The 16,803-nt window shown below is 39.7% G+C and overlaps 1 protein-coding gene across 1 annotated transcript in view; it reads right to left on the bottom strand.

Annotated features, from left to right (window-relative positions):
• The window catches only part of ephb2b (eph receptor B2b), a 144,674-nt gene extending 132,519 nt beyond the window's left edge, over positions 1-12,155 (bottom strand). Inside the window, exon 1 of the mRNA XM_018725794.2 lies at positions 12,023-12,155. Within this exon, the coding sequence (XP_018581310.1) occupies positions 12,023-12,074 (52 nt within the window). The 5' untranslated portion in view covers positions 12,075-12,155. The remainder of the gene's footprint in view (positions 1-12,022) is intronic.
• Positions 12,156-16,803: the final 4,648 nt, after the last annotated feature.

The raw sequence follows: 16,803 nt of genomic DNA, 5'->3' as shown, positions 1-16,803 counted from the left end.
ATGCTCAATTATAATTTATTTAAAAACCGGACACTATGAAATGTGTTGCAGATTTTGCTTTTGACACAAATTAAAGAGTCCATGCTATTACTCAGCTGCTACTTGGGGTAATACACACACAGTGTGTGCATTGACCAGGGAAATAAGGGTCATTCGCTGGCGATATCGATTAATCAGTGTTGTTGGGTATTAGGGCGGCACGGTGGCAGAGGCGAGAGGACATGGGTTCAATCCCTGCTCAGTCTGTGTGGAGTTTGCATGTTTTCCCCGTGTCTGCGTGGGTTTCCTCTGGGTGCTCTGGTTTCCTCCCACACTCCAAAGACATGCTGTTCAGGTTCCCCTGTAGTGTGTGAGGGACAGAGAGAGTGTATGTGTTCCACTGATGTATGGATGAGTGACCCAATGTAATTAGTGTATCTAGCAGTGTAAGTCACCATGGTGAATAAAGTGTGTGGGCTGGTAACACTACATAGAGTTCATCAGAAGTCTCTCTGGAGAAAAGCGTTTGCTAAAAGAATAAATGTAAATTTGTGACACAACATGCAAAAACAGGCATCAAAGGGCCATTTATCATTCAGCGTTTATGCAAACTATCTTATGACATTACGAAGGTGGAAATCAAACAGTTTACTGTTGATTATTAATTAAGGATATAGTCTATCGAATCAAATTACCAGACATGTATCCTGTGGACAAGAAAACATTTTTTCTTCACTTTTAGAGGGAAAGTACAGTACGCTTAAAATAGACATCCTCGAGGAATTAGTCATAGTGCTTCTAACTGGCGCTGCCTTCGCATCCAAACTGACTGTGATTTCGGTGAAGCAACAGGGCCCGAGGGAAGAGCACTACCGCTATCATTTTGCCCTTTCGAGACACTGTTCCAAGCCCCAAACTTACTTTCAACACACACCTAAACTTTTCTGTCATTGTGCAGAAACCAAGAGTATTTTTTTTTTTAATTATTATTATGAATTTTTCTCACCAACTTCAGAGGGGTTAAATGCAGGTGCACGCACACCTCCAATCTGTGTGCCGTGAGCCGCCCACTTCTCTTCAGTGCACAGGCTGAAGGCTTCAGTAACACATTTGGAGGAGAACTCTCTCCATCCCATTCCATCCACAGCCCTGCTGATGGCCCAGTAACTGTGGCTCTGTGAGAAAAAGAGAGTGGGGGGTGGGAGAAGAACCCCTGCCATCACCCCTCCAGTTTGTGCTACCTGGGCCTCCTCGGCACAGATGGCCAGTGTGTCGCACCCATCCTTGCCTTAAATCCGTCTGCCTTCAACTGTCCACCTTCTACAATTTGTACACCGTTACAAAACACCTCTTCCTACAGAAAACACACTCGCCACACAACAATAAAATGCGCGACAGGTGTTTGAGCTCAAGTTTCACACTTCAAATAGTTATTACAGTTATTATTAGAATTTTTAAAAGATACCAGGAAAAGATTAATGTCTATTGACCCGGTATTTCAGTGACAGCTGTCACATTTACAGATGTCACCACTACATCAGAGCAATGAAAAAATAGTTCATATGCTTGGACAGAAAAGTATAAAATACCCATCAGTCCATCACTCATAACCAATTGTCCATTGTAGGGTCATGGTGGTCTGGAGCCTATTCCAGAATGAAAGGTTGCAAAGCAGAACGCACACTAGATACGACACCAGTACAACACAAGGAATAACACACACACTGTCACACTGCGGGCAATATAGAGACATTAACTCCCTTGACGCACCTCTGTTTGAGTTGTGTGGTAAAACCCAAGTGAAAAACAGGGAAAACATATGAACTCTGCACAGACTGAGCTGGATTTGAACCCATGTCCAGATCCATAAGCCAGGAGCTGAGAGGCACCAGGGCAAAGCACTGCACCACTGTGCCGCATATTAAATAACAACGGACGGAAACTCAATACAGAGAAAAGGGAAAGAAAGGCGCCCAAGTTCTCGTGAGAGATTTCAATTAAAACTTTTACATGCTTCACCTTATAAAAAAATCTACACTCCCCACAGATGCACCCCAGATGACTTGAGCTTTATAGCGGTACCCCAATGAGGTGGAGGAGTCTCCAGTAATGTTCCTCTCTCAAAAACCCCAGGTTTAAGAAGCCTCTTCGTCTTGGGAGGGGAAAAAACGAAACCGTTGGAGCAAAGAGAAACAGCCTTGCAAGGCATTCATTTACCCCCCCCCCCACCACAATTCATAAAAAGGGACCAAGCAGGGCTTTGAAGAGAGATACATTACAGTGGTCCCCGCAGGGGTCCAAGGGCTTAATCCATGGCTCTACTTTTACAGCATCCCGCGTCACGGAGAGCAGCAACGTGACACAGTATCGTTCGCTCACATTCCCTACATTCTCCGAAACGACCACAAAAACCCCAGACCGTAGACAAAAACCTCAACCTCACCCAGTTTACAACAAACAACACTCCGCAAGTAAAATCTCAAGAGTACCTCCTTAGTAATACAAAACAAACTCATGCAAAGACACAGTACACTCCACTCTAGCGCAGTATGACAGTGTATTGAGACACATACCGTGGTGTTTCACTTTATTTGGCACTTTTTGCGCGTCACCTCAACAATAAAGGTCTGCTTTAAGTGCTAAATACTGTATGACTCCCAATGATTAATATTAGGGTTAGGCGGTAGTGAAGGGGTTAGCACTGCTGCGTCAGACCCAAAGGACGCAGGTTTACTTCCCATCTCCAACTGCCGTACATTTGAGCAAGGTACTTATCCTAAATTGCTCCAGTAAAACTACCCAGCTGTATAAATGGGTAAATAATGGTAAGTGGTTTAACAGTGGAGAAAACAGCAACAGATAAATATGAATGTTAATTTCAGTACATCTTTCACACATCCTTTAATCATTTTTCAGGTGTATCATAAGGAAAAAAGTGAATCAGACAGCTAATCCTGTGATTCAAGCAGACCCATCACACAGCAATGTACCACAAAAAGCATGTAAAAGAGTTCAGCTGTTGTCAGGCTACCGACAGATACACTGAACCCAGGGTACGAGCAGCGGCACAGATGTTCTCCATGCAAGCCTCCCCCATCCACAACCTGTTGTACCTCTTGTATATCTAGTATTTTCCCCAAAACTTGTGTATAAAAACCAGGAACATTCTCATGAATGAGAAGCCATGACAACTGTGCATTTAGTGTATATCCACCTCATTACCATGTCACAGCTTCATAGATCAAGGTGCCCCAACACTGGAGCCGACATGGTGAGGAATGAACAAACACACACACACCTTCAGAGCCGCTTGTCCCATATGGGGTCACGGGGAACCGGAGCCTACCCGGCAACACAGGGCGTAAGGCCGGAGGGGGAGGGGACACACCCAGGACGGGACGCCAGCCCGTCGCAAGGTACCGCAAGCGGGACTCGAACCCCAGACCCACCGGACAGCAGGACTGTGGTCCAACCCACTGCGCCACTGCACCGAATGAACAAACAATAAGTTTAAAATCAACCACTAAGAAAGTGAAGGTGCTGGCATATTTTAAAAGCAACACTTCTTGACTTGATTTTAAATATAAGAAAAAAGACAAAAACTGTCAAACAACACAGACAATATATGTTTACGCCCCGTAAGACAAAAATTGACATTAAGATTTACAGCGAACACTCTGTGGTGAAAGAAATCACAGCAATGCCTTCTCATTCTTCTCTTTATTAAATTGAGAAAACTCATGAAATTTTCAAACGCTATGTCACCAAGCTCAATAATAAAACTTAAATGAGCATAACAGAACATATACAGTGTGTAAAGTGTATTCAACCTTTTAAAAGTTAATCAGAATATGATGACAATATAATCTAAAATTCCATTCAATTAAACGTCATGTACAAAAATTAGATAAACATGTCGCATTCACTGTGTACATGAGCTAAAATCATACTATATCGTTGAGTTTTAGGCAAATTTTTCCATTTGATACATACAGAAAGCATAACACCGTACTATAGTTCTACTCCATTCCGATAAAGAAGGGAAAGAGAGGGAAACGGGAATAACAGGGAACAGAAGGAAAATCCCCACCATAACCACCCAAATACATGTTATAAAACAACAAAATGCTCCTCTAAAGGTTAACTGCTATTCTGTATAATTTGTTTTGCACAAAAAAAACAATTACTAATTAATTAAATGAATTAGACTCGGTTATGTCCAGCATTATTGTTGCAAGCCAATTTCATCAAGACAAATTAAAATAAAAAACTGTCGGATGTGCTTCATGGCCAGCTAGCAAGCAGCATTACATGGAGTCACTCAACTGGAAAATAAGCAACAGTCAAACCTAAAAAGGCTGATCCAAATTTGTCCGGGCATTTAAAAGTATGTATATGTGTGTTTATGTCATCTTTAAAAATGAAGAACAGCAGCGCTGCAGCGAAACGTCACTGAACAGTAAAATCTAATCAAATGTGTGTATACGTCGGAAAATCCATGCGGTACATATTTAAAAATTGCTCGTTCTGATTAATGTTTCTCAACAGGACATACTGTGTGCACCAGCCAAACTCACAAATCATTTTAACCCTAAATTATGGAACCCCCCCAGGTAAGGACACAAGGCTCGAACGATCAGCACTACGTTGACCGTGACAGTGACTATAATCATAGTGCGTGTCTTTTACCGCCCCCTGCCGCTTACAGTACTGGAGGCGAACATTCGAGAACTTCTTTCAGTCAAGCGTAAATGGATATCATATAACAACCAGATTAAACAGTAGCGTTTCTGCAAGGATTCTATAGCAAATTAAATATTTTTAAGGGATTTTTCTTAAAGGAAGCATGTCAACGTTGGAGTTTTGTTGTAAACATGCATGTGCCTGTTTGGAGTTTGGCAGACACAATCAGTCATCGAAAGCTGTAGCAATCGTAACCAACACCATCGGCGTATTATTAAGGAAGGATGAATGATCCATGCCGCAACAATGACTGTTCTCTTCCTGGTTCCACTTCTCGTTGATGGCCCAGCGCACAAAAGTCTAAAAAATGGCTCCAGAGAAGCACCCACGATGAGTCTTTGGCTTCTTCCGGCACGCTCCTCTTACGGCAAACTCTCGTTACAGCACGATCCTGAGGGACATCTCACGCGTTGATGCCATCCAGTACAGAAAGGAGGGCAGCTCAAGATGCTAAAACAATGATGTCATGGCACACTGACATGACTGGATTTTTGGTCGAATTGGCATCTCTGTGCCCTCAGACAGCCCACCCCCCCAATTCAGATATCCGCAAATTTAACGCTTCGTCAAGGTAGGCGGCCAACGAAACAACGGCTGCACTTTGGGGAAACAACTGGAAGCAGCACTAATTGAAATTTTGCATGCAAGGGGACAATGGCCAGGCTCTGGGCGTCACTGGATAAGGGCCTCTATAGAAGCGGACTCTTTGTGTGGCTCGGGCTGCCGCGCAGACAAGCGGGGGACAGCATCTGCTCATATGGCTTGCTTTGGAGCCCAACGTTTCACGGGCCTCTCATTTTGATGCTCCTTAATCCCATTTCAACAGGACCATTCAAAAAAATTAAAAAAAAATAAAAAAACTGAACACATGGCGCTGTTGCAGAGTTGAAGCAAACAAATTTATAATAGAAAAATGTAAAATCATTATATTTGCATCTGAAAGCAACTTGCTTGGTTTTGCTGGAAAAAAAAGAGAAACTAATGAAAGGCTTCACACAGCATGTAAATATGCACTAATACGAAAAATAATGACTCCTTTTCAGGAATTTGCACGCTCTTGCAAAAAGCATGTTCCGTTTTCAATGTAATTTTTTCTCAGGAGTTAAACGTACCAACAGCTTACATAAACATTAAAATTAAATAAAGAGCAGTAGAGACATGTCACTGCTCGCCTTTTCAGATATCCTAATTTCGGCGATCATCTGCTGTGCTCTGAAGCTAAAAAGCAGCTTTTATCTCGAGTCGTTTCACTCGGCAAAGGGAAGGAGTCACTGACACCTGGGTGGAATTCTTTTCTTATGTGCGCCTCCATTGTATTACCCCCATATCTACAACAAATTATTACACGCATGCTTACACACTGAAGCTAACAGGTGACAGTAGTAAGCACTAATCTGTCATCACTACATCAGGACTGGTGAAATTAATCCTTTAATTCTCCCATTACCACAATTCTACCTGGCAATTACTACAATAACAGCAAAAGGTCAGTGCTTTTATGGGAAACTGCTCCGTATTTTGTGCGTAAAGCAAATGATGTCGACCAGTGACGAAACACACACACTCACGCAAGCAAGCACTGCAGCAAAAACAAGAGAAACAGTGAGACGAAAAGTATCGCATATAAAAAGTAGCATCCCTGAGGTCTTGAATTGGAAGCAAAAAGAAAAAAAAAAAATGAATGAATGCAAAGAACACAAAGCAGGAGAGTAAAACGAATTCACATGAACAAGTGGGCTTTTTCAATGCCTAATCTGCTGTTTAAAATGATTTCAAGCCAGTGAGCCATAAAAGAATGGGAGTATTCTAATGACTTTTTTCTGCCCACAAAAACAAAGTATTTGCTTCAAGGAAGAGGAAGAGTAGAAGTACAACATATTTCTTGGGACACTGATAATTAAAGATTTAGAATCAACATTTAACTATCTACAGCAATGCAAAATGTTTCTGGTGTCCAAAAAAAACACTTAATTCTAACATAATACTAACAAAAACAAATGTAAAACATACACCTTGTGTGCATTTGTTATAACAGGTTAGCCTGGAAAATGCACACACAAAAAGCCTTCTGTAGGATATGCTCAACTTGCAAAAAAAAATACTTTTATCATTTAAATCAGATTTTTGCACTTACCAAACTGGAAATCCCACATTTTGGGGAGGTTTCCAGGGGTGCAAAGGCAAAGCAGTAGATATTAACCTCTAGAGGTATTCTGTACCCATGGAGAGAAAAGAAAAGGTGTGTCATCATCAGATCTTTCATTGATCCACACACCTTCGGAAGGATCGTTCTTCCTCCAGAGACAGCGAAATCTCGAAAATGCCGGCTCACTAACTATGCCTCTATCTTCTCCCCTGGGAAGGCCTTTGAAAAAGGCAGGACTTTCAATCTAGCTTTCATTGCCAAGGATGTATTTTTTTTCCATTCTTTCATTACACTTAGCAGTCAGCTTGCAGCTGCGACTGAAAAACACAGGTAAACAAAGAAGGTAAACAGATAAACAGGCCCGCCCACCACTGCTGGGAGAATGAAGCCTCTCACATTGCGCTGTAATTTCATTAATTAAGTCAAGCAAATTCCGCATCGCGAGGGACCGTGATTAGAGCCCAATGACAATTTATTACTACTTAGCAGCTCAGCTGAAGCCACTGAATGACTGGGCTGAGCAATTTTGAAAGAGGAGATCGACATTTAATCAGTGAACCGGGGTGCGCATGTGAATGCACCACTTTTCTTTGCAATCCCTGGAAACCTCGCAGGCCGACCAAGTAAATGAGGCAGCTGGATCATTACTTTTCAGTCCCCAGCTGGACAAAACCAACCCATCACATGGGCAGAACGGTGGCTGCAATACACAAAGGTGCAGATGGCCAATGTATCTGGATTCTGACAATTACAGTTCCTTCCATCGATACAGAATTAAAGTCTGGAGAAGAAGAATACTTTATCTAGAGATGTGATGCAAGCAGACTGAAAACAAACCAAAAAAAATCAGTTCTAACACTGTAAAAAAAAAAAAAAAAAAGGTTTTACATATATGAATGCAAACAATACAAAATATCGTTATGGATTATTATTAATGTGGTGGAAAACTGGTACATAACAAAATGCTTTTACAGTTTTTTAGTAAAAAATTGGAAGAAACATTTTTAAATCCTAAAATTACATTTAATGTTTCGAAATAACTGAAATGTTTTAACCCTACTGGTACTTTTAATTAGTCTCGTACTGTCTCATAATCTTGAAATGTATCGTTTCAAAAATATAAAATCACTTCCAAAATATATTTTGCATTTAACAAGAAAAATATACGTTACTGTTGTCTTCAACATTAAATTGTTATTTTTAGCTACCTTTCCCATCAAAGAAAGAATATTTTAAAAATCAAAGTTAGAATATTACCAGGTAGTCCCCAAAACCTCAAAGGAAAACAGATCTAATAAATGAATAGAGACAATTAATGTTAGCATTCGGCTATATATAACAAAGGCAAGTAAAGGAAAAAAAAAATCGAATTAATAAAGGAAGGAACTTTCAGGTTTTTGAAGAAAAATTACATACAGCAACATTTACGCCAACTTCTCATTTTCAATAATAATGCAATCCGTAGGGAAATAACCTATAAAGGCAACGTTTTTCCTCCCAGATGAAGCCGACTGCTTCCCGATTTACGTCAGAGCTGCAAACGCGTTGTTTTTTTTTGGGTTGCAGCTGCAGTGACCTCTTTCTGAACTCTTGACTTCTAATTCTAGGCCAGTTGCTGCATTTTGACTGGTTAACCAACTAGGGTGATCGTGACGAAGGCATGAGGGCGGTGCCAGTAACCAGCCGCTCACAATTCTGAAAAGCTACGTCACTATCGATCAAATTCAATTTTTTATGCTCCGAAGCATAGTTCTGTCTCTTTTGCTTTCCTCGAATAACAGCAAACACATGAATAAATTAATATTTGACTCTTCACATTTTCATAGGAGTTGCCTGAAAAAATTACTCATCCCTGCTGTAACAAAAATCACTGTATAGCAATGTATTTTTCTGCAATATTTACTGATTAATGTTACATAAATGATAGCTATAACATAGTACAAGAATGGTTTTTGCGTATCGTATTGAAAAAACGAAAAACAGACTTATTGAACGTGCTCGTGGTTCAGTTTCTGACTAATTCGGTTACATATACAAGTCTGGTAATGGTGCTGTTTGTTATATTTTTAGACAAATGATTTAATTCTGAATAAGTCACAATTCAAAAATACCTGAAAGTCTAGAATTAAAAATAGAAATACAAATAATATTTACTAGAAACATTTTAAAGAATTCTGCACAAAACAAATATTGACTTGTATTTTTTATTTTTTTTCTCAAAGGTCTCATGATTTACCAAACACCCAACAATACACCTTTAAGGAACATTCAACATAAATAACACCAAAAAAATCTGATCGACCTATAAAGAAGGCATTAAAAATATGCTTTTCATTAGCTTTTTTCTTCCATTTCTAGTCTCACCAATAGAAATGTCATATTTGGGCCTTAATCCCTTGTTGTGCGGTCTGTGAGATGCAATACCGGTCCACAAAAAGGCTGAAATGATCTCTGAAAAGCTCATACACTTAATATTTATCAATTTAATATACATGGAAAAGTGCAGACTGTCCCGTAATTCAGGCAAATTCCGGTCATTAAGGAATGTGTATATAAATACCCATGGCATGGCACCTTAAGGTTATGCAAAAGAAAGCTAAACTGTGTCATTAAAGTTTGGTGAATAATAATAAAAATATTAGCAAAATTCCTTACCATTTATGTGTCTGAAACAAGCAACTAACTAAAGTTTTAACAGGAATTAGGAACCGCAAACATTTCAGTCTCTAAATTTTGAATGGAAATTTCGAACGGTGAACTACTGCTGTCAGAGAATTTGTTCTGAAATAAATTAAATGCAAATTGTACTGTCCATATTTAAAAAGAGTGTTACTGAACTTACTTCGCCCGTGGTCTCTTAAGTTCATGTAAGGTATAATTATTCACGATCATGCTCGGGTAAGTTGTTTAGAGAGCCACTCCTGCAATGTATCATAAATGATTATATGCATCTCAAAACAAAAAAATGACTAGGAAGGTGATTAGGAATCGGCGATATTCTGGTAAAGTTTAATGCAGCAACTTGTGATGAATGTTGGTGCATATGGGGAAGGAAACTAACTACTTAAGAGTCACATCTGCAGCTATGTCTCTTTCTCCTAATGTAATGAACACATTGTATGTTTCTGAGAAGTACATCCCTTTGGAGAAAAGCATCTGCTAAATGAATAACTGTAGTTTATAAGGAGAAAAGCAACAAAAAATCGATAACAACACTATCAATTATACTATATTATTCACAGAAAAATATTAACGTAATATAAGAAAGCAAGAAAACAATGCACATATTAAGTCAGGAATGACAAAATCTCGTGGGATATCTACTGGCCTTTTAATTACCGAAAACAATTTCGCGTATTATCAATTTCAACAAGATGTACATCAAGAAAAGTGTCTGCTAAATGAATGAATGGAAATGTAGACAGAAAAATAAAATAGCATGAATTCCATACGAATGTTCCATCACACAGAAAAAGCATATGTAAATTAACATATGCCTTTAAGCCTTATTGTAAAATATAGTGAAGCTCCAATTGTGAGAAACAATAACTGTTTAAAAATGTGTTTTATTTCAGAAATAAACACGGAACCGATGCATAGCTTACCTATGTACTATTGTGCGAGAACTGCAAAAAATAAAGGAAAAAGAAATTAAGAGGGAGCCAGTTGACAAGGGAGCACAGGGCCCTCGGGAATGTTGTCTTTTCAAACAGACAGGCGATGAGGAGGTGAAAAGGTGAGCTCTCATTGCCCCTGCTGCGGAGCCACGATTCGGCCAACTGTTGATGTAAAAATGTCTGCATGTTAACACACACCATCAAAGAAGCACTCACAGACCTAACTGTTTGTCACTATAAACAGATAAAATCAGCTACAAAGTCTATGTGAATAAACGCAGCAAGTCCAGTTGAAGAGACACTGACTGGTCTGGATCCTGAAACGCCTCACAAATGGTGCTTTTGATTTGAACAATTTACAGACGTCCAAATGGTACACAAACAAAACATTTTTTTAGTTACTAGTTACTACTACTAGTTACGACTCCTTTTTTTTCTTATCTCCATTTCTGAGCGGCCTCTCAAGACGATAATATCGCCTCAGAAGCACACAATACTACCATCAATAACGCATTATTACGGGAAGGAGCACCTCGCGGGTGTCATCTTCCGCTCCTTCGGGTGGGGAAGGCGCGTGCTCAGACCTGCACACCACGGTTTACGCGTTTTGGCACGATCCACGCATTCTGTGTTTGTCAATATGTTACGCGTGCGGGCATGCGTCCACGCGGGGCCTGCGCTTGGGCCGGTGGAGAGCGCGCGCTCCGAGGGATGCGCGCGGGAGCGCGTCCCGTTGTGATCGGGCGCGCGCCGCCGCCGCGAAAAGATTCGGTCAGCAGAAGCGCACGTTGTCGCTTTTTTCAATCGCGAAATGGCAGAAGCGTGCGACTGTTTACGTGCAACATTTCATTTGTACTTGTGGTCGAACACGCCGAACGGTCCCCGTGCCGATGAGTCGAACCCCTTGCCATCTGTCCCGAGTGTCATACAGCAGTACACAAAGTGGTACTTTAAAAAAAGAACATAAAACACGAGTGAGGAACTAACTAGATTTGTATGACACAACGTGACTTGACGCAGACACACCTCCAGAAACCCGAGAAACAGGGGGGGAAACAATGCCGCATTGTCAAACACCCTGTTTACCTCACGCTATATATATATAGATAGTGTAGATGTCACGCGGAATTAAGCTTTTGCCACTTCACGCCGTCTCCAAACATCGTGATCCTGCACCCGAAACAAGTGCGATTGATTCTATTGAATCCATTAAGCACCACTGACACTGTGACTGTGTCCTTTATGTCAGCGGTGGGGGGGTGGGTCCGCGTACCTGAGCGTCTCGAGACCTGTTCGGATGGTGCGTTCCATATTAAACAAACTACTGCGCGTCCGTGTTTATCATCAGGAACACGGCACGCGCGCTCACGCTCTCTCTCTCTCACACACACACACACACACACACACACACACACTCGATGGCACGAAGAGAAGAGCACGCATTCGCCGAAACGCCGCTGTCCGGCGCGCAGGCAGGCGGCAGGGTGGGCAAAACGCGCTTCCAAGCACAATACAGTCCGGAGCGCCTCTTACTCACCTTCCACAGCGAGCGCCGCGGGCAGCATCCACAAAATCCACAGCGTATCCATCAGTGCGCGCCCCTCACCGACTCTCACACGGCGGAAGAGAGGTGTAAAAGCCCGGCATTCAGAGCAGACGCGTCCGGAAAGCCATTGATTGAGCAAGTGAAGCCGGTCGGGTGGCGAGAGAATGAAGCGGCGCTCATGGAAAGAGAACAAAAATCCGAACCAAGTTTGGACGAGACCAACGGGACGCAGACGGAGGGGGGGCCGCACCGCCACACTGACACCTCCTATAGGACGCGGAGGGACGGCGCTCACGGCGCAGCGCGGGTTCTCAGCAACGGGTGGGGTGCAGTGGGGGCGATATACCGTTTGCGCGCGTCAAAGCGCCGTAGAGCATCGCGCGTGCCGCATACGCGTGGCCCGCTGACCGCGTGCGGGACGGGTGCGCACCCGTTTTCTTAAACGCTCTCGTTTCCCTTCTGACGGCGAGACGAGTGAAGAAGTTGTTTTCTTCACATCTTCAATGACTTGTAGCAGTCGGAGGAGCGCCGCGTGCAATTACGGATCAAACTTCAAAGTCAATAAATATTAGAAACATGAACAAGTTCTAACTGTAACTTGTGGCTCTTGCTTCGGAATTAAACGCCACCATGCCTTGCTGCGTTTTTGCAGGATTTCTTTTTTCTTCTTCTTTACAGGTGAGAAAAGATGGGAGTGGAGTGAAACAGCATCAAGTAAGTGACTCAGAAATTATGACTTCAATAATATTGTTATTTATTACATTTATTACTAATAAATCATCATGTGGGGTGAAATTCCAAAAGCCAAGTTTGGAAGTCTAGTTCTGCTGAAGTTCAAGCTTGTTGTCTGAGTCTGTGTGTGTGTGTGTGTGTGTGTGTGTGTGTTTAATTCAATGAAGCAAGTTACTGCCTGTGTGATTTATTACATCCCATCCTATACAATATAATTGCATTCCTCTCCCCCACCCTTCAAATAAAATAAAGAGCAGGGTGAAGGACTAGAAACTGAGTAAAGAGTAAGGGACTACAGTAAAGTGCAGTAAAGTGTGGCTGCTATCAAATAGTGTTCAGGCCTGTTGATGAAGTCACAGCTCATGGCACAAACAAACAAACAGAAGTTACAGGAGAATGTGCATGCCATGTCATATATGATGCTTTCTGCAAATCATGGTGGGAGTTATTTACAGAAAACAAGTTTTTGGTGTCATTGTTACATTATATAATTTCAGAAAATGTTCAGTGTACTAATCTCAGTTAAAAAAAATCCAAAACAAACATGTATTTGTAAGGAAGTGTCCAGCATTATCATAAGTGATATGTGATTTATATGAAAAAATATAGGCAATTTAAACTATATAACATTGTATTGTGCACAACATAATAAATTCAAATATAGCAATTAAGTGACAGTTTATTACTCCAAATGATGACATATACTTCTTTTCTTTAGCTCTGAGTTAAAACCTGGTGGAAGTTTACCTTAATTTTGAAGTTAAGAGCATCAAGCAAAGCTGTTCATCATATGTACTATGAACTGTACTGTAAATAACAATGTTTTTTTTCATTATTTGGGATATTTTTAATTTATTATTTAAAATGTGCCCAGATATGTAAACTGGCAGTTGCTCAGTACACAATACAAGACTTTAAATATTGCTTTATTCTTATTTTTATGCACTAACCTTAAAAACAGACAGCGAGGCACAGTAATTATGTTGTTATAAAAACAAAGTAAGACTTGTTTACAAAAAAAATACATAAACTAAAATCCACCAGACATTGTTATGCAAAACGCTGTAGGTATAGTATACAAACAGGATGCTGACATTAAAATCAAATTTCCCATAGAGTGATCTGAGTCATGAAAGGCCATATCATATATCCCAGTGTCCTTAATTCAGCCTTGCATTTATTAAAACATTTTCTGATGAAAATGTTATGTTACACTGTATTTAACATGTATTTAAAAGACACAATTCTGCCGAACAAGTGAAATCATAATTCCCAAATGCCAAAAACAATTATTGAAACATCACTATAAAAATTAAAAAATAAAATATAAATGTTTTATAGAATTAATATAAAGACTTTTTTGTATTTTTAAGTGCAAAATTTCAGTTTATCTAATTTACATCTAACATAGATTTTAAATACTACACAAACCAAAGGAATTAATTAATGATAATATACTGTACTTATCAAAATCTTTAATTTTTTAGAAAATAATGCATTATACAATTTTATGTTATTTTTTGTTCCTCTCGTTCACATTTGATAAGAATAGATAGTTCCTTCTCATCTGTTTCAAATGGAATACCACCAATATGTATTACTTAAAGCAATGTATTATTATTGTTGTTGTTGTTGTTGTTGTTGTTATTTATTTTAAAGATGTACTAATCCAAAGTGATTTACAGCTGTATTTGTTTATGTAATAACCCCTTTTGGGTAATGACTTTGCTCAAGGGAACAGTACTGCAAGCTCTTGGAAAGAGACTGAAAGAGTTCATACTTTAGGATACTGTAAAATTATGATGGGTCCATTTCTCAAAACACACTTTAGTGTTATGATCATCATGTTCTTTTAATAAGACTCTGAATTTACAATCATTGTAAAGCTATGGTGGTTTTGGGAAATGGATCCAAGGCTTATATGTTGTACATGCCTGTTGTCCGTAACCGTGTTTTCCGCTGTTTCAATTAACTTGTCACATTTTCTGGCATTACTGGGACGAATAGACCCCCTCATTTTAATTAAATTAAACTTTTGACCCCTAAACTCTTTCTGCAATTATTCTGCTGCTCCTTTGTGCCTTATGGATGGATTTCAGTGAAAATACATTTGTTCATAAAATACATATGTTGTCTCTAAAGATGGATTGATTATGAATATCCTGAAATGAAAAAGTGTAACTATTTCACTGTAGAATAATAAAAGTCAGTACTTCTGAAAAGAGAGCAGATTGTAATCATTCCTGTTGAGGAAAATCCACAGCTTTCCTATCAGAAGTTTGTCATCGCTTAAATTTAATTTCTTGGCATAATGGGGCATAATCACCTCAAGTGGCTTATACATAAACTAGCAACAGTCTCGATGACATGATTGAGCTGGCATATTACTGGAATTTTGCCTGGTGGTAACTCGTGATTTTCAATTTAAGAAGGTTTTCTGTTTGAAAAAAAAAAAAAAAAAATGAAAGTAGTAACAGGAGTAACGAAAAAACGAAAATTCCCACATGCTGTTGTGGACAGAATCGCGATGGTTAAGCGACTGCGGTTGCCACATTTGGTTGGCGTAAGCAAAGAACATCTTAAATTTATTGTGATGAATGTGCCAAGCCACAAAGAGAAATTTGGAAACTCCTTTAAGTAGTATAACACCAGTTCCCCGTTTCCCCAGCTGTTAGTGTAATCATTATCATTCCAAAAGGATGCAAAGGTACAAATGAGAGTCAAAACAGAGTGGTTTTGTAGGGATAACCTGAAATTACATTTGGGCAAATGGGCATAGACAGAACCTATGACCATTTCCTGGATTAAAAACACACATTTAACCCAATTGTTAACCTTATATAACATATTTGTCTGCAGATTATTGTAAACAGCACATTAATTCTTAGGTATTCACCATATCACGCCCCCCATCATTTTGATTACATAGTTATTGTATATAAGCAAAGTGACTCAAGATTAAGTTGGTGATCTGTGATGCTTAAATTTTCAGGGCGTTGACAGGATAAATGTAGCCCACAAAAATACATATACATCTCATACATCTTTAAAACCAAGGTGGGTCAAAGAATGTTTTTTTGGAAAAATAATGCTTTTAAGGTGTTTTTTCAGAAACTCACTTAAAATGATGAGCAGCTATTATGTATGAAGATAACCAGTGATCCTTAGACATACATACAGACATACCTACAAAAGAAAGAATTCCTTGTGTAACGTTTTTCGAAAAAGGGTCTTATTTCAGTGTGTCGCTCTTTTCCCTGCACCTCATCCTGAGCCTTCACTTTCTGATGTCTGCAAATATGACAGATGAGAAGAGAACGTTCTGGGGGGGTTTCTCTCATTAATTTTTTCAGTAATAACTGATGTATTGAAAATGACTGTGTAGTCATCAGTGATTCCATTCATTTGATTAATTTATTCCTCATGTCAGTAAACAAACTGGACTTCCACGCTGAATGCCACATTCTTCCAAGCGGAATTCTGGGAAATATAGCGATAGTGCCACGATCAAAAGAGGTCTCATCTCTGGAGCGATGCTTTTTTCCACATTCCATTTGACGTTTTTGTTACAGTATTGTAATCAGTCTTTAGAAAAATAAATCCTGTTCAGAAAAAAGACTGACATGGACAGAAAAATCAGGTTTGTATTACGTGGTCTCCGGGCGGTGCAACATTATCATCTAATCCCACTCGACAATCCATTGCATTGACAGAAAACATGCTGTTTTACATAAAATTTCCACTGACGTTAGATGTATTGGCGGAATGATGTGAATGTTATTATGCAGTTGTTCATCCATTGCATTTTCCACATCACATGTGTGCAGGTGAAAATTTCAGTGCAAAGTGTAAACTGTCTAAAGAGAGCAGAAAGAACGATAGTAGGATTCCTTTGAAGCTGCTGGTGACATATTTCATTATAAGTGCTGTTTAACTGCCCATCAAATGACTAATATTGAAATTAAAATTATAAGAAGGAGATGTTTGCGCAGGCACTGTTATTAATCAAAGCTGATGAGTTGTGAGTTTATAATAAAGCC

Source organism: Scleropages formosus, chromosome 22, assembly GCF_900964775.1.
Source record: "Scleropages formosus chromosome 22, fSclFor1.1, whole genome shotgun sequence".
Lineage (NCBI taxonomy): Eukaryota > Metazoa > Chordata > Actinopteri > Osteoglossiformes > Osteoglossidae > Scleropages > Scleropages formosus.
The sequence above is the reverse complement of the archived record's forward strand: the minus strand, read 5'-3'. Positions and strand labels throughout refer to the sequence as shown.